The 20,070-nt window shown below is 44.4% G+C and overlaps 1 protein-coding gene across 1 annotated transcript; it reads left to right on the top strand.

The window, feature by feature from the left end:
- The first annotated feature begins 12,181 nt into the window (after nt 1-12,181).
- On the top strand, nt 12,182-13,519 carry kcnj12a (potassium inwardly rectifying channel subfamily J member 12a). The gene has a single exon (XM_038990377.1). It carries the CDS (start codon nt 12,182-12,184, stop codon nt 13,517-13,519), a length of 1,338 nt encoding a protein of 445 aa, XP_038846305.1.
- The last annotated feature ends 6,551 nt before the right edge of the window (nt 13,520-20,070 follow it).

The raw sequence follows: 20,070 nt of genomic DNA, 5'->3' as shown, positions 1-20,070 counted from the left end.
TCTGAGACTCGGTTACCATTCGGTTCAGGAAGTGGACCAGAACGTGTTGATCATTATTTCCCACACAGGATTAGTGGAGGGGTCTTGTCGTCAGATCCTGAACCCATGCTTATAGGGCGACACGGGTTAACTAAGGTGGAGCGCCAACGTAGACGTGAGACCAACAGCTGCCTCTACTGTGGTAGCTCGGGACATTACATCTCCGCTTGTCCTCAGCGCCCGTTAAACTGCCCGGCTCGCTAGTTTTGGGAGGTCTTTTAGCGAGCCAGTTTCAACCTCTCAAGAACCCTGTCAGACCCTGTTTTCCTGCGACCCTCATGAATAAGAATCAGAGTTTAGCGATGAACGCTTTTATCGATTCAGGTGCCGATGGCAGCTTTATTGATGCCGATTTGGTGGAACAGCTGGGGCTTTCCAAGGAGCAATTGCCGAAAGCCATTGAAGCTACCACTCTGAACGGCAGTAGTCTGGCACGGATCACTGAGGACTGAACCGGTTAAGATGTTGTTGTCGGGGAATCATTCAGAGGTTATCTCCTTCTTCATTTTGTCCTCGCCCCATGTTCCCCTGGTTCTTGGTTACCCCTGGCTGAGAGAACACAATCCCTCGGTTGATTGGGTGACGGGTAGGGTAACTAGTTGGAGCATTGAGTGTCATGCTAACTGCCTTAGGACTGCCTGTTCTCATGCTATCCCCAGTCAGGGCAGTGAGTCTGCTCCCCCTGATTTGTCCCTGGTTCCAGAAATATATCACGATTTGGGTGAAGTATTCAGTAAGCAGAAGGCTCTGTCACTTCCTCCCCACCGACCTTATGACTGTGCGATTAAGCTGTTCCCTGGAGCTGCCTTTCCCAAGGGACGATTATACAGTATCTCTCGACCTGAGCGTGAGGCCTTGGAGACCTACATCAAGGAGTCTCTAGCTGCAGGTCTCATTCGTCCCTCGTCATCACCCCTGGGAGCAGGATTCTTTTTTGTGAGCAAGAAGGATGGCTCACTTCGACCGTGTATTGATTATCGGGGTTTGAATGATATTACGGTCAAAAACAAGTATCCCCTGCCCTTGATGAGCTCTGCGTTCGACTCATTACAGGGTGCTACGGTGTTTACGAAGCTTGACCTACGCAATGCTTATCATTTGGTTCGGATCAAAGAGGGGGACGAGTGGTTGACTGGGTTCAATACACCTATGGGACATTTCGAGTACCAGGTGATGCCGTTTGGACTGACCAACGCTCCTGCTGTGTTCCAAAGTATGGTGAATGACGTGCTGAGAGATATGATTGGTATTTTTGTGTTCGTTTACCTGGATGATATCCTCATCTTCTCGAGGGAGCTTTCTAGCCACGTCCAGCATGTCAAGCAGGTCCTGCAGCGGTTATTGGAGAACCGTCTGTTCGTGAAGGCTGAGAAGTGTGATTTTCACGCCCACACTACGTCCTTCCTCGGGTACATCATCTCCAGGGGAGAGATCAAGATGGACCAAGAGAAGGTTCGGGCGGTTCGGGATTGGGGCCAGCCCGGTACGAGATTGCAGCTCCAGAGATTCCTGGGATTTGCGAACTTCTATCGGAGGTTTATCCGGGATTACAGCCGGGTGGCCGCTCCTCTTACTGCCTTGACGTCTTGTACCAGGAATTTCTGTTGGACTCCTGAGGCAGACCGAGCATTTCTGGACTTGAAGAGCCGATTCACCAACGGCCCGATTCTCTCTCAACCTGACACTTCCCGTCAGTTTGTTGTTGAGGTGGACGCGTCTGATGTGGGGGTGGGCGCCATCCTGTCCCAGCGTAGCTCCACTGACGGTAAACTCCATCCCTGCGCCTTCTACTCTTGTCGTCTTTCACCAGCTGAGAGAAACTACGATGTGGGTAACCGGGAGCTTCTCGCTGTGAAGCTTGCCTTGGAGGAGTGGCGTCACTGGTTGGAGGGAGCGGAGCAACCGTTTGTGGTCTGGACGGACCACAAGAATCTGGCTTACGTGCAATCGGCTAAACGTCTCAACTCCCGTCAGGCCAAGTGGGCGTTGTTTTTTGGACGTTTCAATTTTTCCCTGACGTTCCGACCTGGGTCGAAGAACGGCAAAGCGGACGCCTTGTCCCGGATGTTCTCCAAGACGGATGAGAGTGGGGCCAAGACTGAGACGATTCTTCCCCAGAACCTTGTCGTGGGAGCCGTTACATGGAGGATTGAGGAGGATGTGATGGCGGCCCTTCGGACGCAGCCCGGCCCCGGTAACGGTCCACCCGGTCGGTTGTTCGTGCCTGAGTCGGTCCGTTCTGCTGTCCTTCAGTGGTCCCACGCCAGCAAGATAGCTTGTCACCCTGGCGTTGCTCGGACTATGGCGCTACTGCGCAGACGATTTTGGTGGCCTGCCATGGGAGAAGATACCCGGAGGTTTGTTGCCGCATGTCCTGTTTGTGCGCAGAACAAGAGTACCAATCGGCCCAGCTCTGGGCTTCTTCACCCCCTACCTATTCCTCGGTGACCTTGGTCGCATCTGGCCCTGGATTTTGTCACGGGATTGCCCTCTTCTGTTGGGAACACGGTCATTCTGACCATTGTGGACAGATTCAGCAAGTTTGCTCATTTTGTCCCTCTCTCCAAGCTTCCATCTGCCACGGAGACGTCCGAGATCCTTGTTAGGGAGGTTTTCAGGGTCCACGGATTGCCCAGTGACATTGTTTCTGACCGTGGTCCTCAGTTTACCTCTGCTGTCTGGAGATCCTTCTGTTTGGCCATTGGAGCTACAGTCAGTCTCACTTCTGGATTTCACCCACAATCTAATGGTCAGGCGGAGAGAGCCAACCAGAAGATGGAGTCCACGCTGCGTTGTCTTGTCTCCTCTGATCCCACCTCTTGGTCATCTCAATTACCCTGGGTCGAGTATGCCCATAATACCCTTCCTTCATCTGCCACTGGGATGTCCCCCTTCCAATGCCTGTACGGATACCAACCTCCCTTGTTTCCTTCTCAGGAGAGGGATCTCTCGGTTCCTTCTGTCCAGGCTCACATTCGTCGTTGCCACCGGACCTGGCATCGGGCCAGGAAGGTCCTCCTTAGAGTTTCTGACCGGTATCAGATCCAGGCGAATCGTCGCCGTATTCCTGCTCCCGCTTATACCATCGGAGATAAGGTTTGGTTGGCTACACGGGATCTTCCTCTACGGACTGAGTCGAGGAAACTGTCACCAAAGTTCATTGGTCCGTTTGTGGTGGAGAGAATCATTAACCCTGTTGTGGTCCGACTCAAATTGCCGGCAACGCTTAGAGTACACCCCACCTTTCATGTCTCCTGCCTCAAGCCGGTTCTCCTCAGTCCTCTGTTGCCCCCTCCTCCTCGTCCTCCTCCTCCTCGGATGATCGGAGGTGGTCCTGCCTACACGGTGCGCCGCGTCATGGACTCCAGACGGCGGGGTCGAGGGTTCCAGTATTTAGTGGATTGGGAAGGATATGGTCCAGAGGAGAGGAGTTGGATTCCTCGGCGTCAGATCCTTGACGATGACCTGCTTCGTGACTTTTACCGCCTCCACCCTGGCGCTCCGGGTAGTCCGCCCGGTGGCGTTCGTCGGAGGGGGGGTACTGTCACGAATCCCGTTTCCTGAGTCGTTTTTTTGCCTGTGTTCTGTCCTGGAGTGTTTTTTCCGGCGTCCTGGAACGCACCCTGTCTGGTTGCCGGGCAATGTAGCCAGTTGGGAGAGTTCTGATTACCCGCACCTGTATCCCATCAGCTATCTGCACACCTGGTCCTGATCATCATCTCTCCTCTTCTTAAGCCCGGACCTGACATCCATTCCCTGCCGGATCGTTAGCCATGAACAGTATGTTGTGCCCACGAACCAGCCTCCAGTTGATAGAGTTTGTTTTGTTTTGTTGTTTTGTACGTCTTGCTTGCCTTTAACTTACCTCCGTTTGTTCTGTCTACAGCCATTCACCCGGAACCCATATCCCATCCCTGTCTGCTCGTCGCCAGTTTTTGTTTATCCCTTGGATCTGCCTATCCACTCCCATCAACACACCTCCGCTGCCCGCTCCGCCACCTGGAACTATCTACCTCCACGTTCTCATTTATTAATAAATACTCACCATCTTCATACTCACCTTGTCCTGGTCTGCTTCTGGGTCCAATTTTGGTAAACCCTGACAGACTACCTTCATAGAGACATTTGAAATTGAAAGGCTCTTACTGATGACTCCCTGTTTTACTTTATTCCGGAGACAGAGAAGAAAACAAGAAATTAGGCCACCTGTTGATCTCCTTGTAAAACCTAATGAGTAGAGTTCAACACAGAAGGAAACCGCCACATTTTCACTTAAATCCCACTTTACATGTTGCGGGGATGCCAAAACCTTCACCCTGTCTGCAGACAGACAGACAGACAGACAGACACACAGACACAGACACAGACACGCACACATGCCCTGGGTCAATACTGATTACACACTGGGCAAGTGTGAAGGGTGTTTCTCCACACCAAGTCACCCAGCTCAGCTGCGTGATCTATCAATACACTGTATCCACTCCATCGTCACAGCGACACACTCCCACAGAGCACCAAATAATGTATGGGATACATTTAAGACAGGCATGCATGTTGAGAACACTCAACATCCTCACCGTCCTCACCTCTGACTGAAAGGGCCAGTTCAGTAACACCTGACAGTGTAGTAACCTGGGAACACAACTGATATGACCACGTTGTATGTAGAGCTATCTGATATGACTTCGTAGTCGTCATGAAATGAAACTGTGACAGGGGGCATTAAGAGGACATGAACAGGCAAGAGGTTGTTACTGTAATGTGGATTGGGCAGTCAGTATGTAGCAATGTGTGAGAGCCCCAACAGTTACACTCTGTTTGCAGTTCTGTCATTTACCAAAATAAAAACTATTCCCAATGTGATCTGAAGGCAGCATGTATACACTGCTACACTGTCCTGGGCATTTGAATGATACGTCTGTCGATCAGGCTACTGTCCACAGACTGTGCCATGCTGTGGGAGAGGGAGAGAGAGACAGAGACAGAGGCAGACAAACAGACAGACAGAGACAGACAAAGAGAGACAGAGGGGAGGGAGGGAGGGAGGGAGGGAGGGCACAGTGGCTGCAAATGGCAGCTTCTGTGACACAACGAGAGAGAAAGGGAGTGGGAGAAGAGATGCAGGGAGTGAGTGAGCAAGAAACAGTGAGAGAAAAAGAGAGCGAGAGAGAGAGAACTGCTGCCAGCAGAACTAGATCAGGTTGCAAATGTTGATAGAGAGGCTGTTCAGCTAATAAGCAGAGGTAATTATCTCTTTTAATTCAACATTTTTATGGGAAATGTGACAAAGGACTTCAATGCTACTAAAAATTGTCAATGAACACAAGTGCTGAAGGAGTTCAGAAGATGGGGATACAATGCCTTTTTTCACATTGGGAAATTGTTAGATACCTTTTTTTACACCCAGCAACGGAGGACAAACTGAGGACAGAGTGATTCAGTCAAAGAGAAGAAAATACACACATTTGTCATGGTTTTGTTCTTTGTGGGGACCGATTGACCACGGTTGTATTTCATGTATGTGCGATGTATGTAGGAAGAACTCGCTGACTGACAACAACAGAGGAAGGAAAGATAGCAGATATAGAGCTCAATGATGAAGAAATTCAAAGGGTTTCTGTGTCTGTGGCTCAAAAGGATGGAGTGGTTCTACCCTTAGGAATCAAAGAGGGAGAGACCAGCTCTGGTGGCTTAAACTCGGAGGGAGAATGATGCTTCAGTTTGGTTAGCTGGGATATAAGCCAGGAGGATACTGTGTTTCAGCTCTAAAGTGGGGTAGAAGAAGAACCAGGTGAATAATATAAGGTAAGAAACTTCACATCATGTTTGACTCTGCTCTTTCATCAACTGCTTTTCCTCATCATTGGTGTGATATTGGTGGGGACAGCAATTACGTAATGGGGTTTAGTGTAATAATAAATACAAAGTCCTTTGTCTTGTCCAATCTAAATTCATATAGCACAGGTATGTTACTGTGTAAAAGAGAAGGCAGATCTTCTTGTCGATATGAAAAGTTAATTTCCAAAACGCTCTATCCAATGTCTGAGTACCAAATCAACACATATTTCTCTGAGGTTAAATCCATTAAGGAGATCATATACAATGATTATGGACCACTAGTTGCATTCGTGACAGGAGTTTTTGGCATGATGCGCACTAACTTGACTATTCAACTTGATCATGTATGGAGCTTTGTCCAGCAGACAGCTGTCAGCTGTACTGTACTCAAGACATAACCAAAGAGTTAACATTTTATTTAAAAAATACCAAGAGCATTCAAGTTGATGTACGGTAGTGCTCTGTGTTTCCCAGATAGATCAATGGTCAGATCCTGCCTGCCTGTCATCTCAATAGCACAGCACAAACCTTAGCTTCATATTACGTACATAACTGATGCCATTAGATTCTCTTGGATGAATCCATTCATTATACATACTTGATTTTAGATTTGAATATGTGTTCAGATATGAAAATAGAATTAAAAATTCAAGACATTTAAGTTTTATTATATCATGTAAGCTACTCCTGGCCTAAGCAGCATGTTGCACTACGTGCAATACAAATGTACATCTATATTAGAGTTTATGTATAATAAGGTTCATATTTTATATTTTAAAAAGTACTCAGTGGTTTTCGCAGTGACTAGAACATCGAATCACGTATGAAACATGTACTACTTACTACATTTATTAAACTGGTGATTTCATTCCAAAACACTATATGTTGGTAAAGTAGCTTTTATTATTTAAAGACATTATGAAAGAGATTGGTGTGTTTTTTCACGATCTAATAAATGGCCTGGGGTTATTTAATGACAGACATGTATTTATTTAAAACGCATCACTTGATGGTTTCATTTCAGAGAGACAAATAACCATGTTTTTTTGCTAAATGCCATATTTTGCTAAATGCCATAATGCCCTCACTTAATTTTTTGGTATTTTACTAGGCAAGTCAGTTAAGAAAAAAATCTTGTTTTCAATGACAGCCTAGGAAGAGTGGGTTAACTGCGTTGTTCAGGGGCAGAACGACAGACTTTTACCTTGTCAGCTCGGGGATTTGATCTCGCAACCTTTCGGTTACTATTCCAATGCTCTAACCACTAGGCTACCTGCTGCCCAACACTCAGAGAAATAAATAGTACTGCTAGGTTTTACACAGTCAAATGTAACAAATAACCACATTTTTTATAAAGAACTGTACAAATGATACATTTGTGACATCAATATTAAAATAATAATAAGTAAATACAGTAATATGAGATCTGTATAAAACATTTACATTTGACATTTTAGTCATGAAGCAGATGCTCTTATCCAGAGAGACTTACAGTAAGTGCATTAATCTAAAGATAGCTAGGTGAGACAACTACACACCACAGTCAAATATACAGGATACGAACATACCATTCCAGCAAAAAAAAATGGATATATACCGTTTTGCCCCCAAAAAAACACATTTTCATTCACATCTAAAATCTATGAATTAAAAATATTTTCTGATGAAAAAACACAAATGTGATATAGCGTTTTGTAAATAAACTTCTAATGTTCACTTGCTTGGTGTCATAAGCTAAGAGGTAAATTAACAACATAAACAGCATGCGGTTTCCTAGCCATAGACCTTTGTAGAGCCTAGCCTTTGGGATGCCCCCTAGTGGGATTGGCCTGTAATCACTTAATTGATCAAAAGAATACAGGTGGATGAAAAAACTGACCACGGGAGATATTCAGGCAGATTGTCTTGTCCAGTAACACATAGACGTGACGATAGGATGATCGTTAAATCACGGATTTGCAATAAAGCAATAAATGATTATGATACACCCTGCATAAGCACAAATACACACGTACACGCGCACACAAACACACACGTATCTCTTTTGGTTTCAGCTGAACGGTAACTTCAGACGGAATTTCAAACACAAAATATTGTCCTAGCCGCTAGAGTGTGACTTATCAGTCTGTCTTTTATCAGGAGAGACACATAATGTTATAGAAAATGGCTGACTATCAGAGTTTGCCTTTCCCTTGCCATGGTCAAATCCTGTCTTGAATGAAGTTCACTATGATAGAAATAGAATGAACAATAGGCATTCTATTTCTGTGGTCATTATTATATTGTCGAATGCATACAATGTAGTAACAAACTGCCCATGTAACTGGCCACGGCAGATGTACAATACTGTACTATGAAGGTGTGCTACCAAATTGTGTCCCCTGCGGTTAAGTGGTGAGCTACTCTATAGGAAAATATGTAGGTCACTTGAGACTACACGAGTGATGAGGTGAGCCATAGGAAAATACGATGACACCTGATCCTGAGCTCTTCCTGAACAATGGACAAAGGGTGCTGGCTGCGATCACGGTCGCCGTGTTCAATTTCCTGCTTTCCTTGAGATGGAGTATCTCCTTTTCCTCCCGGCCTCGTGTTCCACCCCCCATCCTTCGTAATTTTTTTACACATAATCGACCCCCATCAGGATCATTCAAAAGCATTTCACCTTACCTGCACACTCAAATCACCTCCATGCTTTGTTCACTTGTGTGTGATCCTATGTGTGATCCTGTGTGTGATCCTGTGTGTGATCCTATGTGTGATCCTGTGTGTGATCCTGTGTGAGCTCCTATGTGTGATCCTGTGTGTGATCCTATGTGTGATCCTGTGTGTGATCCTATGTTTGATCCTGTGTGAGATCCTGTGTGTGATGCTATGTGTGATCCTGTGTGTGATCCTGTGTGTGATCCTATGTGTGATCCTGTGTGTGATCCTGTGTGAGCTCCTATGTGTGATCCTGTGTGAGATCCTGTAAGTGATCCTGTGTGTTCAGTGCAACTGGACTGAATTCTATGTGAGTAATAACCACATTGTACTTTCTACAAAGACACACTCATGAGTTATACTTTGGTTGTTATTTCAGACATAACAAAGTCACCCTAAAGTCAGGTTATTTGAAAGTGAAAGGAATGACAATGTAGAAATGTAGCAAAAGTATGCCACACAAGGAATGATTTCCCTCACGTGCCGTGGTATTCTTGGCATCGACTCTGCAAATCGGTCTTTTCACACACACACACACACGGAGGTATGCTATATGTGTTCGCTGGAACATAAAGGTAACGACTACATTTTGCCAAATTTCCATATCTCAATAAAATCTATATAACACATAAAGCAAATAGAATTAAAGGCAGAGTTATAGGTGTAGCGGTCTACTTGTGTTGCATTTATAACATAGACAGATATAAAGTAAGGTAAGAGGATTGGTGAAGCTCTATACTGTACATGACTAATCTAGATTCAGCTGTGCTATAAAGATTTCACCAAAACCACCTACTGTCGAATCCAAATAACTTCGGCATTCTAACAAAGCATACATTCTCCGCATTGTGACTTCTAAATCAAATTCCATTGCCTGCAAATCCATTAATGCAGCATGCTGCTAAAGACTTTCTCCAGCATAGACCTGGAGGCACATAACTAATGACTTGACGCACACACAGGGGGTTTTACTTTCATTTAATCAATTCATGTGTTGCCTGATATACTACTACAGACAGTATGACATGAGGACCGTTGTCGGCCATAAGGGGATGGGGGGCAAGCTCGAAGATGGATGACATAGAATACAAACATAGTGAAATGCTGAAACCTTCCGTAGACTCTGTACATTGCAAACTGTGTTTTGCGATATTAGTTATTAAGAAAAAATATGTATTGGTTCAAATGATATATTGTATGTGTGCAGTAACAGTAGTGGTGAGACATTATCATGGGATAATCAAATCCTTTGGAAGAGGGCACAAAAGCAGACATAGCTGTCATAATATATTACAGCAACTGACATAGCAACTCTGTTAGACCTGGCTGTAGAGTACATCCAACTACTGTGTGTTCATGGTGAATGGAGTGAGACTGAGAGGCTGTGGTAGAGAGAGGGAAGGACCAGAGGGATTTAGTAGTGCACGTCAGTGGACGGTTGTACACCTTCAAGCCTTCAGAGTGTTGATCCGGGGTATAGGGATGAGACAGGGACGTGGCCAGGCGATAAAAGCTGGGGATCCAGAGGGACCTGTGGCTGGCTACTGGGGGCCTATAGACACTTTTACCCTGCTCTGCTGGTTACCCTGGAGACTGGACATGATGTGGACCAGGTGACGTCTGAGGCCCAGGTCACATCTGTGGCCCTTCGTAGCCGAGGTCTAGTAAATTAGTAGACAATATCTATACAGAGATGGATAAATCATTACAGATTGGCAAAGGTGTTTGTAAACCTAAGGCTAGTGTGTTGTACGGTGTGTGTGGCGCAAAAAAAAGAAGTTATATACAGTGTGTGTGTGTTTCTGTGTGTGTTTCTGCGTGTGTGGTGCGTGAGTAAATATGTTATTCTTTAGTATGTACATGTTTATTTTAATTCTATACAAATATGTTTTAAATGTGAATGATTGATCCCTTAACCATGAGAAAGGTTTCCGTCTAGTATTGAACATGCACACAAGCAGAGGGTGGAGAAATGCAGTACTGTATACGTATTTATAAACTGGGTGGTTCTAGCCCTGAATGCTGATTGGCTGACAGCCGTGGTATATCAGACCGTATACCACGGATATGACAAAACATTTATTTTTACTGCTCTAATTACTTTGGTAACCAGTTTATAATAGCAGTAAGGCACATTGGGTGTTTGTGATATATGGCCAATATACCACGGCTAAGGGCTGTGTCCAGGCACTTCACATTGCGTCGTGCCTAAGATCAGCCCTTAGCCGTGGTATATTGGCCATATATCACAAACACCCAAGTTGCCATATTGCGATTATAAACTGGTTACCAAAGTAATTAGACACACCCCCCCGGGCCTTATTGCTTAGAAATATAGGAGGCGGTGGTAAAATGCTGTAAATCTTACACCATCCTCGTTGCGTGATTAATAATACTGCAAATTATACTGAATCAGGTCAAGTAAATAGAGCTTGAAACCTGGCTAAGTAGTGACAGAACATTTTCATTTTTAGACCAAGTGTGTCTCTCCCTCTCCCTCTGTCCCTGTGCTTAACATCTGTGATGGCGCACCCATGAAAACTGTGGCACGCACAGGAGTCCCCTGGGAGTCCTGAATTAAACACATGCATGCACACACACACAGGCAAAAAAAAAAGAAAAGACATGATCAAATTGAGTGCAATGCAGACACGACAGCCAGAACGGCTCAGTACATAAATTAACACACCGCTGAGATAGGAAGCTTTACCATGTTGAACTTTCCACTACGTCCTAGTGTTGATGTAGCTGAAATCTGATAATTCTGCTGACCGTGTGTACTATAGTGTACAGAAGGCTGCAAAGAAATTGTGAATGATGTCTGGTAGCATCTCATCGGTTCTAAGCAAGTGGCCGATAAAAGCACAGGAAACGTCTTGTGATAGAAGTGTCTGGATCTAGCTAGCTCCTCTCCACTTTGCACGGCAATCAACAAAAATACTTCTGAAAAGGGCCATTTGGAATGAATGTGTGAGTCGTGATCAGGCTTCGGAAGCAGGAGGTAAAGGGATGGGGTGGGGGACAGGGTGTCTTTTGTCTTTTGCCATTCATATTGAAAACGAATTCATGATAAGAATCTAGCATTTTGTCAAGAGTCAAGGTGATAGCACTAAGGCCATAATAATAACACCATAATGTACAAAACATTTAAGGAATCTTATACGGTATGGTGACCACATCATGTAAGGTATTGGTGTCAATAAATTATGTGAAATGTGGTTGTGGCATGTGGCAATAGCCTGACGACTACTTATGAAAGTCCAGTGGCATAATGGATTATGTGTGCATGAATTACACCAAATAAATGTATTTGTAGTGCAGTTCCCCAGAGTCTTAAATGGTGAAGTACTTTGATACTGATATGCTGTAATATGACAGTTATTTCAAAGTACTGACGTCCGTATCCCTCTCTTCTCTCCTCAGGGAGTGGTCGGCCGAGAGTACAACAACCCACACAGCACACCTTCTCCCTGGCTATGACCGGCTGAGATGGAGCTCTGGCATTGACACCACTGGGAAGGACCTCTGAGTGATCACACATTGGGACATCCGGGACCTCCCACCTACTCCCGACCCTGCAGCCCGGGCCTACGTGGCCAGCATGAGTGTGGGGCGGCTCAACCGTTACAGCATTGTGTCATCCGAGGAGGAGGCGCTGCGGCTCACCAACATGCACGGCGGCAGCAGTGGTGGAATGAATGGCTTTGGCAACGGCAAAATCCACACACGCCGCAAGGTCCGCAACCGCTTCGTCAAGAAGAATGGCCAATGCAATGTGCAGTTCGCCAACATGGAGGACAAGTCGTCGCGCTACATGGCCGATATGTTCACCACGTGCGTGGACATCCGTTGGCGCTACATGCTGGTGCTGTTCACGCTGGTGTTCGTGCTGTCTTGGCTGGCCTTTGGCCTGGCCTTCTGGGTCATAGCGTTACTCCACGGCGACCTTGACAATCCGGCCGGAGACGACAACTTCACGCCCTGCGTTCTGCAAGTCAACGGCTTCGTGGCCGCCTTCCTGTTCTCCATCGAAACCCAGTCGACCATCGGCTACGGCTACCGCTGCGTGACGGAGGAGTGTCCCGTCGCAGTCTTCATGGTGGTCTTCCAGTCCATTGTGGGCTGCATCATCGACTGCTTCATGATTGGTGCCATCATGGCCAAGATGGCACGGCCCAAGAAGCGGGCACAGACGCTGCTGTTCAGCCACAACGCAGTGATCGCCATGCGCGACAGCAAGCTGTGCCTCATGTGGAGGGTGGGGAACCTGAGGAAGAGTCACATTGTAGAGGCTCACGTCAGAGCTCAGCTCATCAAACCCCGGATCACTGACGAAGGGGAGTACATCCCCTTGGACCAAATAGACATCAATGTGGGCTTTGACAAAGGCCTGGACAGGATTTTCTTGGTGTCGCCCATTACGATTATCCATGAGATTGATGAGGATAGTCCACTCTATGGGATTGGTAAAAATGACCTGGAGACGGCAGACTTTGAGATCGTGGTCATACTGGAGGGAATGGTCGAGGCGACTGCCATGACCACACAGGCGCGCAGCTCCTACCTGGCCACGGAGGTGCTGTGGGGGCACCGGTTCGAGCCGGTGCTCTTCGAGGAGAAGAACCTGTACAAGGTGGATTACTCTCACTTTCACAAGACCTACGAGGTACCGTCCACCCCGCGCTACAGTGCCAAGGACATGGTGGAGAATAAATTCCTGGTGCCCACCTCCAACTCCTTCTGTTATGAGAACGAGCTGGCCTTCCTCAGCCGGGACGAGGACGAGGAAGAGGATGTGGTGGGCGTGGGCATGGGCGGTGGTGTCAGAGTGCTGGCCAACCTGAACAGTCCGGACCGGACCAGTCGACACGAGTTCGAGAGGCTACAGACCACTAGGGGACTGGACCAAAGGTCGTACCGCAGGGAGTCAGAGATATGACCCCTGCCCTTGTACCTACCTGGGGTCAACTTTTGATACGTTTTCTTTCCTTCCAAGGGTAAAAATGCAGAACAATGCAAAGTGCCATAGGAAAAGCTGACTACTGTAATAGGTTGGAAAGAAAATAAGGGGACAGTGAAAGGGAAAGAGGGATACTGTTGGGAAGGAATAGGTGAAAGCAAGAGTACGCAGCTCGCAAAACTGTGGTAGAGAATGTCGTCAACAAAAGGAAAAGGCCAGTGAAGGACCTTAATTCCTTCATGGAAACTTGAATATTTTTTCATAATGTCATTTGAGTTTCAATGATGCATCGAACAGGTATAATGACAAGACCTAATAATCAGATACTAGGTGTTAATATTATTGCTTAGATAAGTTGTTTTGTGTGGAGTACCTTTTTTCAAAAAACACATTTAAAAAAATATTTTTGCTATTTCAACTCGCTGTTGGGCACAAATGATAGTGTTACAGTTTAAAGCTTCCCATAAGCTTCCCACATTGCTGGAATTCACAATCGCTGTAATGGAGTTCGATGGCACTTTGAAAATTCCTGTAAAAGTGTACTGCAGCATTCAGAAGCAATGAACCATGCTAAATCATTTAACCATCCATAAGCCATTGAAGCACAACGTAGTTTCACAACTTGGACTTCATTTGAACCAGTTGAGAGGAATACATATAATTCGCACTATTAGCTGAATTTAGGAGTAGGCCCAATAGTAATGCAGTAAATTAATTTAGAATGGGCAGGGGGGAACATCTCAAAATTCTCTAAAAAGAAAATAAATTGAATTGATCATTTTGATAACGCCTTGCTTAAAACATTAAAATAACACAGGATTAATCTGACCTCAACGGAGTTTGAAACAACTATAGGGGAAATATCATGACATTTCTTTTTTTTCTCTTTTTATTCTCTTTAAAACGAATCTATGCACATCATTAATGATATCAAGGGACAGAAACTGAATGGATTTCCGTAGAAGATGTTATGATGTCGTCCAATCACCATTGCATAATTCTACAAAGAGAACGGGTTTGATGAATGTGTGTCTGAACTCAATGAGGGTTGAGGGCCTTCACATGTATAAAGTGTTTCCCCTCTAATATCTTTATAAGTAAAGAGCAGTTATCGTATGCTATCAAATCCCTTTTGATAGAAAAGTTCAAATAGTATGCAGAAAGAATGGTACTTTACCAGGTAAATTGATGTGTGTTAAAGGAATAATCCACTCATGATGATGGTGTAAGTGACAATTTGCTTTTTGAAAGTCCGACATCTTGAAAACTTGATTCATGACATTTTCGGACTATATCAACAATGGACTAATGAAAAAAATACTAAATATAGTTTAAAATATAGTGTATTATTCCTTCAAGTTTGGCTTTGCTCGAAAACTGTCATCAATATTTTCCTAATGGTCTACACAGGGTATGCATGTGGGGCAGGGTTAAAATTTGTAAAATGATTAATCCCATGCTTTTAGAAACATACTTTAAGGGCAAGTTATTAACCCCTATTAAGCACGAGAAACTATCTGTGACATGTTGAAAAAAGTCCGTAGTTGATTTGATTCAATTACATCTAAGAAGCAATAGGCTTACATGTTCAGGTGGACAGACAGTCTGAAAAGCAATAATACTGAAATGTACCTCCATGTTATGTACTAAACATAAATGGTGAATGGCACAAAGCTAAATTTGGCTATCATGAGTCTATTTGTGGAACCCGCTTGGCTAGTCTAGTGACTCTATTCTCTCGTGGTGCACCTGTTATATAACTGGCGCCACACTCATCTCTCTGACAGTGATGTTTTGAGTTTCGAGGAGAGCTTTCACCAAAACATCATGTATAGACATCCTTCATTTACTGGAGTGCTCTTCAAAGTTCAATAACTCAAGAAGTAGCTGAGCAGCTGAGTTAAGTTGGGTTTGGAACAACATTATACACATTATGTTAAGAATGAGTACAATAACAAAAATGATTTGTACGGTGTGTTGCTATGATATGGAAGCCTAAAGGTACCAAAACTCAATTTAAAATGCAAATTGGAATGGAAGTAACAAAAGGAGTCATAAATAGGAAGGGTAAATGTGTCTTGAATGTTAATAATCTAGGTTCAACTTCAAGCACAAAATCAAGCAAAAAATTCTAAATTCAAATCAAATAAATGTCATATTTTAGTATCTACAGATTTGTTTTTGTCTTAGTTACATATACTGAGTAGTTTGTAATTGATCAGTATCTAGGTAAAGAAAGAAAACTAAGGTGCATGACAGACTCATTTTAATCTTTGGCATGAATCGTAGCATATGAAATGTATACCTTGAATTTATGCCTGCCCATAATGCACTGCTCTACTAAATAGCACACAATATATTATGCTGTGTCATGAAATCATTGAAATCCTCATTGAAATGTGCAGTTCATGTCCCCTAAAATACTACTTTTCCTCTTACACCAAAATAACTGCCCTTGTATCTAAGAAAGGAGGAAGTAGGAGGTATAGTACTGTAAGATTAGCACAAGAAGAAACACCATGATGGTCATTCAGCTGGCTACAATGACTGATATTTTCCTAGTGTTCCTTTTATCCCAGGGGTATCTCCTTTCCCCTAAATAATGATACATAATGTGTTGCTTTTTAGAACTTTTAGGCTAAGAGAGATTTTTTGGGGAGATGAATGAAGCCTTTTTGTCCCAATCCTAGACTTTATGCTCATTGCCTTCTGGGAAGGCTCTGGTATCCTAATGTGTGACACCTTTGTACCTACTTATTATGTTTCGGTGGTATCCATGGTAAAGCATCATCAGCTTCTATGCTGCATCATCGGAATGCAAAATTCCATCATGCCTTTTTCTTTTTTATCTGAGGGATTCTATTAAGTTTTAGTATTACCCAACCTGACTCCATGAAAACAGAGAATGCACTAGCTGTACACAGCATCAATAAACTATATTAGGTAACAGCTAAATACACACAAATCAACACATCTGTTTTAAAAAATAAGTTATTTTTAAATGACAGTATTTCATTGAGATACATTAGAACAAAGTCATCCATATTTATCGAATATTTTAGTACCAGAAGAAAATCTGAAGAAATCACAAAGAAAGAGGCAAAAATTGATTTATTGCCTCAGGTTATCAATGATTTGATTTTGTTTCATTTCAGCACAGAAGCTTATGATTAAACAGGTATTTCTCTTAAAGGGATGATTGGAAAACCTTTGACCTCTGTAGAAGTCTTCCTATGGCTCAGGTGAAGAAACGTGCCCTGGACTTTTATTTTAATGCATAATGCAAAGTCAATTAAATTATTCGATTAAAACCTAATTGTAAAAGAAAACTGGTTGGAGTGCATATTTTGTTAAATTTGCTTACTTCATGTACTTATCTTTGTAAAACTGAAAACATTGGTATTACATTACAGTAGTAGCGCACAACACAACAGCTGCTGTGAATGAACATAATATTCCACCATTTTGTTTCTCCCACCTAGCAAATTTCTGTGTTGCATATCAACCCTAAAACGCAGGTGGTACTCATAAGGCCTGACTAATCAATCGACCAACTAACAGAGAGCTGTATCACGATGACAAATGTGATCATACTGAGATCACAGATCAACATCTGTGTTGCCGCGGTGACCAGATGCCTCTCTGGTCTATGGACAATTATTCGATCCAGTCGTTCAATAAATCACTGTGACATACACTCACACAAACAGCCTGGCGGGTCCAGGAGCCTTTTGGGACCCCATGGAACAGAACTGGAGGACAACCAGAGACAGGTGTAGAGAGAGAGATCAATGGAGGAAACAGCTAGATGCATCATCATTACTCTACTGACAAAAGAATAGAGAAAATGTTGGTTATATTTCTAATACTCGTTTCAATGTCTCACTTCTGGGATTCTCTCTAGCGGATCACTAACTTGAAAAACCAATCACACAACGTCTGTTGGAGACAGACAGGTCGAGTGGCAAATGAGATGAGCCCCTATCCTATTTATAAGGTACCACTCGCCCAATTGTTCTCAGGCAAACCGTGAGGTTAACGCTGCCAAACGTAGGACCTCAGCTCCTGTCAATAGTGTTGAGTACTGACCAAAAGGAAAGTTTTGCTTAGAGTATAATTTATTTGGAAGCTAGCGTTACACAGCTAGCTATCGAGACTTGGTTAGCCCACGCCGCAAGGCTTTAGCTAACTTGGCTAGCTAGCTGGAACGCTAGCAAACCACACTCAAAGGGCTAGCGCTTGTTGCAAGGCCAGATCAACCCACGTTCACCCATGCCGAGTTGACTAAACTGACCACCCTAGATTTACAGCTCGACGGTCGAGAGACACACTTTGTTTGTCGAGACACAAAGAACGCACACACTTTCTCCAGCTAGCATTGTGCTAACTAGTTAGGCTGTTAGCCGAAAGGCTAGTTTACACTTTGCTCGAGGAAAACTATTTTCTCTGAGCCATGGAGCCTTCTACGCCTGCACAGTTAGAACCGAGCAGGACTCTTGCCCCACTACTGTCACACTTGTATCCGTGTGGGGCTATGCTATCAGGCAAGGACACACACTCTTTGTGTATCATCTGCCTAGGTGCAGAGCATGCTGAAGCATCACTCGGTAACCCCGAGTCCTGCGTGCACTGTAGGGACTTTCATAAGCCCGCCCTTAAGCCAAGACTGCATAGATCAAACCCTTCACGGGCCCCATCGTCCTCACAGCCTGCGGGTGAGGAGGCTACCCCGCAACTTCAACCCTCCTGGGCTGAGGTGGAGGAGGCTTACCCGAGGACCTCCAACCGTTTGTTCGATTACTCTACAGTGGAGGAAGGAGAAGGGGACCTCATCACCAACGAGTTCGATGGCGAGGACATGACTGGCCTTCGATACCCGATGACCAATTCAGGCTTAACGATGTCTGCAGACTGGCAGCGGCCAGACTCAATATTGAGTGGCACACACCCGTGGGGGGAGGAGCCTCCCCTCTTGCATTGTCCCGGGAAATAAACTTCTCCCAGCTGTCCCAGCTAGCGTGGCGGAAGCCATGCGCAACTGGGACAAGCCCTTGTCCACTAAATTCCAGACCAGGACATCCCTTTGTAGTTGAGCAGTCGCTAGCCAACCACACCAACCCCAGTGCAACGTCACAAACCGGCACTTTTCCGAATCCATCTTCAAGAAGGTCTACGTGTCTGCCGCACATTCAGTACAGCGTTGAACATAATGTCCCTACTGTTGGCTTATCAGGCAGATTTGCCGCTGTTTCAGCCAAACAGGACCTATGAGAGGAGATCTGCGTCATTGCCAATCTCAACATCTGTGCCTCCAGAGGACGCGCCATGAGCCTTGCTGTGGTGGGGGAGAGAGCCCTGCAAGTGTGGGAACGTCTCTCATCAACGGCTATGTCATTGGATAGTGAAGGCTATTATATTTGCTTATAATAGCAAGGGTTTACAGCCCTAGAGGGACTGAGGGCCCTATTCCACCAGAGGTGGGCAATGTTCAAAGTAGAGGTCGACCGATTAATCGGAATGGTCGATTAATTAGGGCCGATTTCAAGTTTTCATAACAATCGGTAATTGGACACCGATCATGGCCGATTACATTGCACTCCACGAGGAGACTGCGTGGCAGGCTGACTACCTGTTATGCGAGTGCAGCAAGGAGCCAAGGTAAGGTGCTAGCTAGCATTAAATGTATCTTATAAAAAACTATCAATCTTAACATAATCACTAGTTAACTACACATGGATGATGATATTACTAGTTTATCTAGCTTGTCCTGCGTTGCATATAATCGATGCGGTGCCTGTTAATTTATCATTGAATCACAGCCTACTTCGTCAAACAGGTGATTTAACAAGCGCATTCGCAAAAAAGCACTGTTGTTGCACCAATGTGTACCTAACCATAAACAACAACACCTTTCATAAAATCAATACACAAGTATATATTTTTAAACCTGCATATTTAGTTAATATTGCCTGCTAACATGAATTTATTTTTTTTAATCTAGGGAAATTGTGTCACTTCTCTTGCGTTCTGTGCAACAGAGTCAGGGTATATGCAGCAGTTTGGTCCGCCTGGCTCGTTGCGAACTGTGTGAAGACTATTTCCTCCTAACAAAGACAGCCAACTTCGCCAAACGGGGGATGATTTAACAAAAGCGCATTTGCGTAAAAAGCACAATCGTTGCACGAATGTACCTAACCATAAACATCAATGCCTGTCTTAAAATCAATACACAGAAGTATATTTTTTTAAACCTGCATATTTAGTTAAAAGAAATTCATGTTAGCAGGCAATATTAAACTAGGGAAATTGTATCACTTCTCTTGCGTTCATTGCACGCAGAGTCAGGGTATTTAACAGTTTGGGCCGCCTGGCTCGTTGCGAACTAATTTGCCAGAATTTTACGTAATTATGACTTAACATTGAAGGTTGTGCAATGTAACAGCAATATTTAGACTTATGGATGCCACCCGTTAGATAAAAAAAAGGAACGGTTCCGTATTTCATTGAAAGAATAAACGTTTTGTTTTCGA

Source organism: Salvelinus namaycush, chromosome 4, assembly GCF_016432855.1.
Source record: "Salvelinus namaycush isolate Seneca chromosome 4, SaNama_1.0, whole genome shotgun sequence".
NCBI lineage: Eukaryota > Metazoa > Chordata > Actinopteri > Salmoniformes > Salmonidae > Salvelinus > Salvelinus namaycush.
This window is presented reverse-complemented; position numbering and strand designations above follow the sequence as displayed.

Bases quoted from the DNA above. Each gene is read 5' to 3' on its own strand.
- kcnj12a (XM_038990377.1), top strand. From the start codon at position 12,182: ATGAGTGTGGGGCGGCTCAACCGTTACAGCATTGTGTCATCCGAGGAG.